The 12164-nt window shown below is 38.4% G+C and overlaps 1 protein-coding gene across 4 annotated transcripts in view; it reads right to left on the bottom strand.

Moving 5' to 3' along the window:
- Positions 1-12164, bottom strand: part of ULK2 (unc-51 like autophagy activating kinase 2) — an 83591-nt gene that overhangs the window by 37828 nt on the left and 33599 nt on the right. For all 4 annotated transcript variants that reach the window (XM_025864058.2, XM_025864060.2, XM_073881786.1 and 1 more), the window contains exon 13: positions 10632-10803. In XM_025864058.2, coding sequence (XP_025719843.2) covers positions 10632-10803 — 172 coding nt within the window. The remainder of the gene's footprint in view (positions 1-10631; positions 10804-12164) is intronic.

The raw sequence follows: 12164 nt of genomic DNA, 5'->3' as shown, positions 1-12164 counted from the left end.
ATATGGGAACAGAGCTGAGCTCAGAATGCAATGCTCATTCTTGTCACTGGTATGTCCATTCTATCACATTGCCTGTGTGACTTTAAATGGCTGTAAAGGCATAATCAATGTGTAGATATGAAATAGCAATGTTGACCAAATAAGTTTTCAAAAAGAAAAGTATAGGTTATGCTGCTAACCCATACTCAAAAAGGGGAAAAAAAGGAAACAGACACAAATATCCCTCTGAATGGCCCTAAATAAGAATTGAGAAATGCATTTATTTTAGCACATCTCAAGTCCCTGTTCTCATGAAGCTTCCATTCTAGTAATGAAAGAAGGTAACAGTGTCAGGCACGATAAGAAATATAAAGGAACACAGGGGCCCCTGGGTGGCTCAGTCAGTTAAGCATCCGACCCTTGATTTCAGCTCAGGTCATGACCTTGGGGTCATGGGATCGAACCTTGCATCAGGCTCCACACTCTCTCTCTCAAAATAAAAAAAATAATAATTTAAAAATGTACATAAAGGAAAATAAATCAGGGTAAGAGAATAAAGAGAAGTGAGGGAGGAAGCTACCTATTTTAAAGAGAAGAGCTCCTGATATGGTAATGGAGGGAACAAGGTAGATGGGGCAAGGATAGAAGAAGCTACATTTCACTAAATGTACTTCATTTTGTAGCTTTGAGTTTGGAGCCATACATAATTTAGAAACAAAATAATAAAATCAAAAGGAAAAAGCAATCCCTAGAAATCAAAAGTAAAATGAAGCAAAACATTTATCATCTTTTGTCATACATGACCATGTATCAACTTGTCTGTTATTGCTAGAAGGGAATTTTTTCAAGTGACTTTAAAGCTCTGTAATTTGATTGGACATCCCTAATAGGATTACCCTAAGGACAAAAAGACTTTTTTAATTTTATTTTTTTAAATTTTATTTTATTATGTTATGTTAGTCACCATACAATACATCACCAGTTTTGGATGCAGTGATCCACGATTCATTGTTTTCGTACAACCCCCAATGCTCCATGCGGTACGTGCCCTCCTAAATACCCATCACCAGGCTAGCCCATCCCCCCACCTTCCTCCCCTCTAGAACCTTCAGTTTGTTTCTCAGAGTCCATAGTCTCTCATGGTTCATCTCTCCCTCCGATTTCCACCCCCTTCATTTTTCCCTTCCTTCTCCTGATGTCCTCTGTGCTCTTCCTTATGTTCCACAAACAAGTGAAACCATTTGATAATTGACTTTCTCTGCTTGACTTGTTTCACTTAGCATAATCTCCTCCGGTTACAATGGCAAAAACTGAAAAGGCAAGAAACAACAAATGTTGGAGAGGTTATGGAGAATGGGGAACCCTCCTATACTGTTGGTGGGAATGCAAGTTGGTACAGCCACTTTGGAAAACAGTGCGGAGATTCCTCAAAAAATTAAAAATAGAGCTACCCTATGACCCAGCAATTGCACTACTGGGTATTTACCCCAAAGGCACAGATGTAGTGAAAAGAAGGGCCATATGCACCCCAATGTTCATAGCAGCAATGTCCACAATAGCCAAACTGCAAAGAGCCGAGATGCCCTTCAACAGATGAATGGATAAGAAGATCTGGTCCATATATACAATGGAATATTAGCCACCAGAAAGGATGAATACCCACCTTTTACATCAACATGGACGAGACTGGAAAAAGACTTTTTTTAAAGTGGGCTCCATGCCCAACATGGGGCTTGAACTTTGACCAAGAAGATCAAGACTAACATGCTCTACTGACTGAGCCAGGCACCCCGCCATAAAAAGATTTTAAATGGTTTTAGGTTAATTATCTTGTTATTTTGATATGATATCATATTATGAAAGGAGAGAAAAGAGAAGAACCCAAATTCACAAGGGCAAAAGGAATAGAAAAGTCAACCACAAAAATTTAGAAGTTACAAAGTTGATCGAAGTATTATTTGACCTAGGAGACCCTAGAAGACAGAATCCTTAAGCCAATACAAGTTTCCCCCACATGGTATGAGGGAGTATTCTCCAGGAGATGTGAGCAGCCCTCCAAAAAGGAAGCATAATACATAATACATCACCACTGTGCATTAAGACCCACCCCATACAAAGCTTTCAAGCAGGATTCTAATTTTCTATTCTTAATTATGAGTATACAATAATTACCAAACATCCAAGGAAGGAATCTAATCTGTAACTGAGACTCCAAAACAACCTGGGAGAGATAAAAAAGAAAATACTTTCCGTGGGAAAGTAAAAAAAATAAAAAATAAATAAAAAATAATTAATGTCCTCAGAGATAAAATATTGCATACTGAAATAAAAACAATACTTAGGGAGAGGGGAAGCTTCTAGAAATTAAAAATATGAGAACACAAATGATAAACTCAATAAAAGAAAACATCAAGGAAATTTCCCTAAAATTAGAGCAGTAAGACAAAACAACAGGAAAATCAGACAAAAGATAAAATTAGAGGAGCCTGCCCTCAGGGGAAACCACTTCATCATCCAGAGCTTTATCTGCTGGAGTGAAGCTCCACTAACTGAGCTGGGGGCAGGGAAATGCCCAACCAGTGCCTTAGAGTCATCCTGTCCCACCTCAGGAAGGAGAAAGAAACTGGGGGCACTTGTGAAGCCCACAAACCAGAGACCTAGGCTCCCCAAAAGACTGAGACCTACTCACAGGACTGCAGAACACTGTCCTTCCCCCTACACCTCACCATCACATTACTAAAAGCCTACTTACAGCAGTTCCTTTTTACCCAGGACATCATGTATGACTATCAAGAAAAAGTCACAAGGCATAACAAAAGGCAAAAAACACAGACTGAAGAGTCAGGGCCATGGCAAGGATGTCAGAATTATCAGACTGGAAATTTAAAATAACTATGATTAATATGCTAAGGGCCCTAATGGAAAAGGTAGACAGCATGCAAGAACAGATGAGCAATGTAAAAAGAGAGATGGAAATCCTAACAAAGAATCAAAAAGAAAGGCTAGAGATTAAAGAACAGTGTAAAGGAAATGAAGAATGCCTTTGATAGGCTTATTAGTAGACTGGACACAGCTGAGGAAAGATCTGAACTAGAGAACATATTGACAGAATCCTCAATAACTGGAAAACAAAGTTTTTGTTTTTGTTTTAGATTTTATCCATTTATTTGACACAGAGAGAGAGAGAGAGAGAGAGAGAGAGAGAGAGAGCAAGCACAAACGGGGCACAGAAGGCGGAGGGAGAGGGAGAAGCAGGCTTCCTGATGAGCAGGGAGTCTGATGCGGGGCTCGGTCCCGGGAGCCTGGGATCGTGACCTGAGCCGAGGGCAGACGCTTAACTAAGACTGAGCCACCCAGGTGCCCCAACAAAGATTTTCTTAAAAAACAACAGAATATCCAAGGTCTGGGGGACAACTACAAAAGGTATAACATGTGTAATGGGATTACCAGAAAAAGAACAAAAGGAACAGAGGGAAATATTGTAAACAATAATGACGGAGAATTTCCCCCAAATGAATGTCAGACACCAAGCCACAGATCCACAAAGCTCAGAGCTCCAAGCAGGAGATATGCCCAAAACAACTACACCTAGGCAGATCATTTTCAAATTACAGAAAAATCAAAAATAAAGAAAAAAAAAATTCTGAACAAACTCAAAAAAAGAACACCATACTTACAGAGAAACAAAGATAAGAATTGCATTGACTTCTCAGTAATTGCACAAGCAAATGATAGTAACATTATATTCAGTTATATATGCTTAATGTATATGTTTTATGAATATATGGATAGGCTTATGTATTCTAATATTTAACTGGAATAAATGACAGCAATGATACAAGGGATGGCCAGATTTTGTTATTATAAGGGACTTCACACTATCATACTGAAGTGTTAAAGTTTATTTGAAAGTGGACCTGGAGTGGGGCACCTGGGTGGCACAGTCGGTTAAGCGTCTGACTCTTGATTTTGGCTCAGGTCATGATATCAGGGTCGTGAGACTGAGCCCCGTGTTGCACTCCATTCTCAGCAGGGAGTCTGCTTGAGATTCTCTCCCTCTCTCTCTCTGCCCCTCCCGCTGCTTGTGTGCTCTCTCAAATAAATAACATCTTTAAAAAAACAAAACAAAAAACCCCAAAAAACCAAGTTTAAAAGAATAGAAATCAATTTCTGCTCACAGACCACAACAGAATTAAACCAGAAATCAATAACAGAAACGTAACTGGAAAATCCCAAAATACAGGGGGACTAAAAACACACTTTTTTTTTTAAGATTTTATTTATTTGAGAGAGAGAGAGAGAGCACATGAAAGGTTCAGAGGGAGAAGCAGACGCCCTGCTGAGCAGGGAGCCCAGTGCAGGACTCGACCCTGGGACTCCAGGATCATGACCTGAGCTGAAGGCAGACACTTCACTGACTGAGCCACCCAGGTGCCCCTAAAAACACACTTCTAAATAACAAATTGGTCAAAGAAGAAAACTTTTTAAATATTTTGAACTAAATGAATTTGAAAACACAACAATCAATAAGCTTCTAGCCAGGTGAACTAAAGAATCAAATAGAGAGGGGATACAAATTACTAATATCACAAATGAAAGAAGAGACACCAGTAGAGATCCCACTGAAATTAAAAGGGTAATAAAGGAATACTATGAACAACTCTATGCCCACAAATTTGACACCCTAGATGAAACGGACCAATTCTGTGAAAGACACATCTGCCAAAACTTACTCAGGAAGAAACAGGCAATTTGAATATAGGTCTTTATCTATTACAGAAATTGAATCAATAATTAATAGCCTTCTAAAACAGAAAGCACCAGGCCCAGATGAGTTGTCTGGTGAATTCTACCAAACATTTAAGGAAGAAATTATACCAAATCTCTATTTTCAATCTCTTTCTGAGAATAGAAGCAGAGAGAGTTTTTCCTAACTCATTCTATGAGGCCATCATTACCCTCATACCATCACCAGAAAAAGACATTACAAGAAGACTACAGACCAGTATTTCTCATGAACACAGATGCAAAAATCTCCAACTAAATATTAGCAAACTAAATCCAGCAATGTAAAGAAAGAATTCTACACCATGACCAAATGGGATTTATCCCAGGTATGCAAGTCTGGTTCAACATTCTAAAATTAATGTAATCTATCACATTAATAGAAAATCACAGACAAAAGTATTTGACAAAATCCAACCACCATTCATGATAAAAACTCACAGTAAACTAAGAATGGAGGGGAACTGTCTCAACTTGATAAAGAATAGCTACAAAAAGCTACTGCTAACATAATACTAGATAGTGAGAAACTCCAAGCTTTCCCACTAAGATTGGGTAAAAATATATGGATGTCCTCTCTCTTTCTTTTCTTTTCTTTTTTTTCCCATTGACTTTTTATTGGCTGTGGTTATTACAGTTTCATATAATCTGTGAAGAAAGTCCTCTTTCACTTCTTTTCAACAGTGCACTCGAAGTCCTTGCTAATGTAGTAAGTAAGAAAAGGAAATGAAAGGTATACAGTGTGGGAAGGTAAACATAAAACTATTGTTCAAAGATGACATGATTATCTATGTAAAAAAAATATGAAAGAATTGACAAAAACCTCCTGGAACTAATAAGTAATTAAAGCAAGGTTGCAGGATATAAAGTAAATATTTAAAAAGTAAACTGCTTTCCTGTATCTCAATAATAAACAACTAAAATTTGAAATAAAAAACACAACACCATTTATATCAGCACCCCCCAAAATGAAATATTAGGTATAAATCTAACAAAAGTCATACAAGGTCTGTATGAGGAAAACTACAAAACTCTGATGAATGAAATCAAAGAAGAACTACATAAATGGAGAGATATTCTATGTTTTGGATAGGAAGACTAAATATTGTAAACATGTCAGTTCTTCCCAACTTGATCTATAGATTCACTACAATCCCAGTGAAAATCCCAGCAATTTATTTTATGGATATTGACAAACTAATTCTAATGGTTAAACGGAGAGGCAAGGGACCCACAATAGCCAACAGAACACTGAAACAGAAGGGCAGAGGACTGACACTACCCAACTTCAAGACTTACTATAAAACTACAGTAATCAAGACAGTGTTGTATTGGCAAAAGAACAAATAGATCAATGGAACAGAACAGGAAGACCAGAAAGAAAACCCCCAAAATATAGTCAACTGATCTTTGACAGAGGAGCAAAGACAATACAATGGAGCAAAGACAGTCTTCAACAAATAAGCCTATAATAATTAGACATCCACAGACCCCCAAAAAAATTCATCTAGCTGTAGACCTTTCGAAAAAATTAACTCAAAATGGGCCACAGACTTAAATGTAAAAGAAAAAAACTGCAAATACTGTAGAAGATAACATAGCCTAGAGGACCTTGGGTGTCATGATACCAACACTAAACACAATCCATGAAAGAAATAAATTTATTTAAATGATTTCATTAATCTTTAGTGATTATTAAAATTAAAAACTGCTCTGTGAAAGACAGTATCAAGAGAATGGAATATAAGCTACAGACTGAACAAAGATATCTGCAAAAGAACATTTGCAAAAGATACATCTGATAAAGGACTGTTATCCCAAGTATACAGAGAACTCTTAAAGCTCAACAAGGTAACAAACAACACAGCTGAAAAATAGGCCAAAGATCTTAACAGACACCTCACCAAAGAAGCTATATGGATGGTGAATAAGCCTATGAAAAGATGTTGAACATCAGATGTCATCAGAGAAACGCAAATTAAAACAACAATGAGACACCACTGCACATCTACTAGAACAGCTCTCCCTGGAGCACTGACATCACCAAATGCTGGTGAACATATGGAGCAACAGGAACTCCCATTCACTGTTGGTGGGAATGCAAAATGGTATAGCCACTTGGGAAGAGTTTGGTGTTTTCTTACAAAACTAAACATGCCCTTACCAAACCAGCCAGCAGTCATGGTCCTTGGTATTTATCCAAAGGAGCTGCACACTTATGTCCACACAAAAACCTGCACACAGATGTTTATAGTAGCTTTATTCTTAATTGTCAAAACTTGGAAGCAAAGTGTCCTTCAACAGGTAAATGGACAAACTGTGGTACAGAACTGTAGAGATAATAAAAAGATCAGTGGTTTCCAAGGGACGGGTGGGGAGCTCAGAGGATTTTTAGGGCAGTGAAAATGCTCTATATATTATAATGATGGATAAATGTCATTATACCTTTCTCCAAACCCACAGAATGTACAACAACAAGAAGAATGAATTCTAAGTAGACTATGGACCTTGGGTGATTGTGATGTGTCAATGTAGGTTTATCCTCTGGTATTATCCTTTTAACATCTGGTTGAGTGATGCTGAGAATGGGGAGGGGCAGGGGGTATGTGGGAAACTTGTACCCTCCTCTCAGTTTTGTTGTAAACCTAAAACTGCTCTAAAAAAAATAAAATCTTTGGGGTACCTGGGTGGCTCAGTCGGTTGAGTGGCCAACTCTTGATTTCAGCTCAGATCATCATCTCAGGGTTGTGAGATTGAGCCCCGCATTGGGCTCAGGGCAGAGTCTGCTTGGGATTCCCTCTCTCCCTCTCCCTCTGCCCCTCCCCCCGCTTGCTCTTACTCTTTCTAAATAAATAAAAATCTTTGAAAAACATATGCATGATATATTTTACAATAACAAATTTTTAAACTAAAGAGAAGGGTGTGGGGACACCTGCCTTCGGCTCAGGTCATGATCCCAGGGTCCTGGGATCGAGTCCCACATCGGGCTCCTTGCTCGGCAAGGAGCCTGCTTCTCCCTCTGCCTCCCTCTCCCCCTGCTTGTGCTCTCACTTTCTGACAAATAAACAAATCTTAAAAAAAATAAAAATAAGAAGGGTGTGGCCAACTCTAACAAATGCTGTAAACACATCAAAAAGATGAAGACTGAGAAAAGACGTGAGATTTGGAAGCACAAAGACCTCGACAGGAGCATTTTTGAAAAAAAAATTTCAAATACAATATTTACACAAGGACAAAAAATAAAGGTAACTAGAATAAGACAAAAGATGTGAATGTCCTTTATGTAGGAAAATGTAAATATCTATCAAAACACATTAAGGAAACCTAAGTAAGTGGAGAAGCACATACTTTTTTTTTTAAGATTTTATTTAAATTCAAGTTAGTTAAGGTATAGTATTACTAGTTTCAGGAGTAGAATTTAGTGGTTTATCAGTTGCATACAACACTCAGTGCTCATTCTATCAAGTGCCCTCCTTAATGTCCAACACCCAGTTACCCTATCCCCCCACCCAATTCCCCTCCAGCAACCCTCAGTTTGTTCCCTAGAGTTAAGAGTCTCTTAGGGTTTGCCTCCCCCTCTGTTTTTATCTTATTTCATTTTTCCTTCCCTTCCCCTATGATCCTGTTTTGTGAGAAACACATATTCTTGATTTGACAATTTAATATTGTAAAGATCATTAACTGTCCCTGTATAGGTCTTTAAAATCAACACAATTCCCATCAAAATCCCCAAATGGTTTTTTGTAAGATTTGTCAAGCTGCAATTAGACTACACATGGGCAAAAGGGGTCAAGAGTAGCCAGGGTGATTCCAAAGAATACTAGAATGCTCTCTACCATCACCCCTCCCCACAATCTCTCTCTCTCTCTCTCTCCTTCACACACACACACACACACACACACACACACACACACACACACACACCCCAATGTGTTTAAAAATGATTATAATACAAATAGACCAATGGAGTAAATAGAAAACCTTAAAACAAACCCAATTCTTTATGTAAACGTGATATGACAAATCTGGAACGGCCTATCGGTAGAGAAAGGACAGAATATTCAATAATAAGATCCCTACATTATTCCATCTACAAAAGTGAACTCCAGGTAAAGTTAAAGATGAAAAAAAAAAGTATTTAGAAGTTACCATTATTCCATTGGGGCAGCACGGCAGAGACTATTAGTTGCCTACAACTTGTCTGTACCAATATTTCATAAGATTTTTTTTTTTAAGATTTTTTATTTATTTATTTGACAGAGAGAGAGAGTTAGCGAGAGCAGGAACACAAGTGGGGGAGTGGGAGAGGGAGAAGCAGGCTTCCCGCCGAGCAGGGAGCCCGATGTGGGGCTCGATCCCAGGACCCTGGGATCATGACCTGAGCTGAAGGCAGACGCTTAACGACTGAGCCACCCAGGCGCCCCCATAAGATTTGAAGTCGAACATTTCTAGAGTATCCATGTGGAAGGAACTCTGACACAGGACATCTGTTACAATACATTTTGAATAGTGAAAAGATAGAAATTATCCAGGTAACCCCCAGCAGAGAAATGGATAAACTTGTGGTTTAATGTACTACAAAATTCAGATATTGAAATAAACTACATATATATATCTAGATCTGTAGCTAGATACATAGCAAAAAAATGAATAAAAAACCAAGCTATAAAAATGTTCCTTATACCATTTACTTAAAACTGTAAAAACACAAGAATACTGTTATGTTATTTATAGATACAGGCATCTGTGAAAGTATTAAAAAAATCTACAGTAAGAATTTACCTCTGGCAAGAGTAGAACGAGGAAAAGGACTTTAGCTGTACCTGTGTAGCATTTTACATCTTTAAAAGACATCTGAAACAACATGGCCAAACTCTGACATAAATAAAATTAGAACGGTGGTGGACTTGAGTATCTGCTGTATTATTTCCTGCTTGAAATACTGCATAATTTTTCATTTTAATTCCTTTTTTAAAATAGAAGAAAACCACTGTATTCTGGATTTTTAAAGGTAACTCCCAGTTGTCGGAGCACCGGTGGTGAACCACCCCACGTGCCCCTGCAGCTCTGTCCGTGCTCCCCCTGCCCCAGCTGATACACCCCGAGGCTCGCTTGCTCTGGGGATGACGGCCCTCACAACAACGAGCATGATGCCTAACAGTAGCAGCTGTAGAATCTGACAAACCACTCCACAGACCTCTTGATACGAACTTATCCAACCATCTGCACCTGCACATGGTCAAGTTGATACTATTCAATTATTGAAGGAACCCAATTTCTGGTTTTTCTGATCCTGTTCCTTCGCAACCAAACCGCAGTTCCTTCTTCCTCCATGGTTTTGTCTAACTTCTTTTTTTGTAGGTTTTCTGGTGCCCTTCGCCATTCCTTAGAGCCCTGACCATATTTAGTCAAGTTGGATTCTGCTTCCTTTATAAAAATTCTTCCCATATATTTATGAAACTCATTCCTGAGCTCATGCCAGTCTCTTCTGAAGGGCCTCCAGACTGGTTTTAAACTCCCTTGACTCTTAGGTTGTTTTTGCAAAAGAGGTCTTCCCTTCATGCCTTTCCTTAAATTTAATTTCTCTCATTCTGCTGACTTTTCTATTTCTGTGTGGATACAAACAGAATTGGAGATCGTTTCCTGCAAACTTTTCATCTACCTTCAGAATCCAAAGTTACTGCTTTATAGAAGGTGACTGAGCAGAGCTAAAACGTAGGTAGGTAGTTCTGGGAATTCAAACAACTAAATAAAGCGCCCCCTTTGAAAAGGTGGCCTACACGAGAGAGCATGACATAAAAGTTAAAAATAAATGCTAGGCTAGTAAATTAAGAAATATAATGTGTACAAGTAGAAAAGATTCTCACATGAGTGGTCTGACGAGCTGTTGTGTGGAACGAAAACAAAGTCATCCGTGTCACAAGAAGAGTTCTTGCTACTAGTACTGGCAGAATCTTTGGACACTTGTAGATAGTTGGGAGGACCCAATGGTGGGGAGGATAAGTTTTCTTCCTGAATATGCTGCATATCTGGAAGGGACTAAAATTAACAACATAAAATTAAAACTGGCCTAATAATAAAATGCACGTCAGAATAGCCATTCGACTAAGGAATATTGTCTTCATACAAGTGGGCATAAAGTTCAATTCCATCTTAAAATTCCAAAAAAAAAAAAAAAATCTCTTTGGAAAATCTTTCCCTTAGAAAAGCACAGTTTAAAGTGTCTTTGTATAAAGACTTCTAAAATGTTTTCCAAAAATGATACTTAAAAATATATCATACCACTTATCATGTACACGTCTGCCTCTCCTAAAATTTCTGAGGGGTGTTTTTATCATCTCAACAGTCCCAGATTTGGCTCCTGGCCTAGCAAAGCAGGTGCTCAATAACTCTTCACTTGATGACCAAAACACAATGTCCAGGGACTTTAGACTAATGACATCCTGCACACATTTTAAAAAGTTTTAAACTTCCAATGAAGAAAACATTATAAACAGGAAAGCAAGAGACCATGTTTTGTAAAAAAGTAAATAAATCAATAAGGATAACTGCATTCAAGTATAGAGATTTATGTACACTCACAGAAAGAAAGATCTGGAAAACCTTACAGGTTGTGGGTATGTTCCTTTTGTTCCTCTTTTGTTAGGGGGAGGAGTGGGTTTGCAGGCGATAGGACAGGAAGGAAAGGAAAGCAGTGCAAAATGTATATAAGCAAATACTCAGATGTAAGCAGTTACATGTCCTTTGGCATTTGTCTAGTTCAAGGACTCAAGTGACACCTGTAATTAAATGTCTTGATTACACAATGGTTTTCTGAAACAATGAACTTCCTAGCTTATTGTGTTAAGTCCCCTATGACCCTGTTTAACCTCTGTTTCTATTTAAGAAAAGGAAAAATACTACACAATGCCCTTTAAACTTAAACCCCCAATCTTAAACACCCAATTCACTGTTAGCGCTCCTCTGACTGTCACGGTGCAATGAAATCTGTCTCCCATCTCCTATTGTGTGTGTGTGTGTGTGTGTGTGTGTGTGTGTGTGTGTGTGTGTGTGAGACACAGACAAATGACATACACTCCCCTCATCACTTTTTTAAAGAGACCTTATGTGTCAAGGTAATAAAGCGAAGGGACAATGGAAAGACTAACAGGACTGACCGTCTACCATGGGCTAGACACTGTTGAGAACTTTCCACGTCTTCCCTAACCAGTCCTGTTCTGAAACCCATTTCATATATATATAAATAAACAAAGCTCCGAAGTTTGGGAAATTTGCCTGAGATCACACAGCCAAAAAGCAGTCAAGCTGAGATGTGATTCCAAGCATCTAACTCCACAATTTCTTCCCAGTGGTTTAGGCAGGCACTTTCTCAAGTAAACTTGTCTGCACCCACAGCATCT

The sequence above is a fragment of the Callorhinus ursinus genome, unplaced genomic scaffold, assembly GCF_003265705.2.
Source record: "Callorhinus ursinus isolate GAN/ISIS: 27379988/994484 unplaced genomic scaffold, GSC_fseal_2.0 scaffold43, whole genome shotgun sequence".
In the NCBI taxonomy this organism is placed as follows: domain Eukaryota; kingdom Metazoa; phylum Chordata; class Mammalia; order Carnivora; family Otariidae; genus Callorhinus; species Callorhinus ursinus.
Note: the sequence above shows the minus strand (reverse complement) of the source record. Positions and strands in the feature narration are given on the sequence as shown.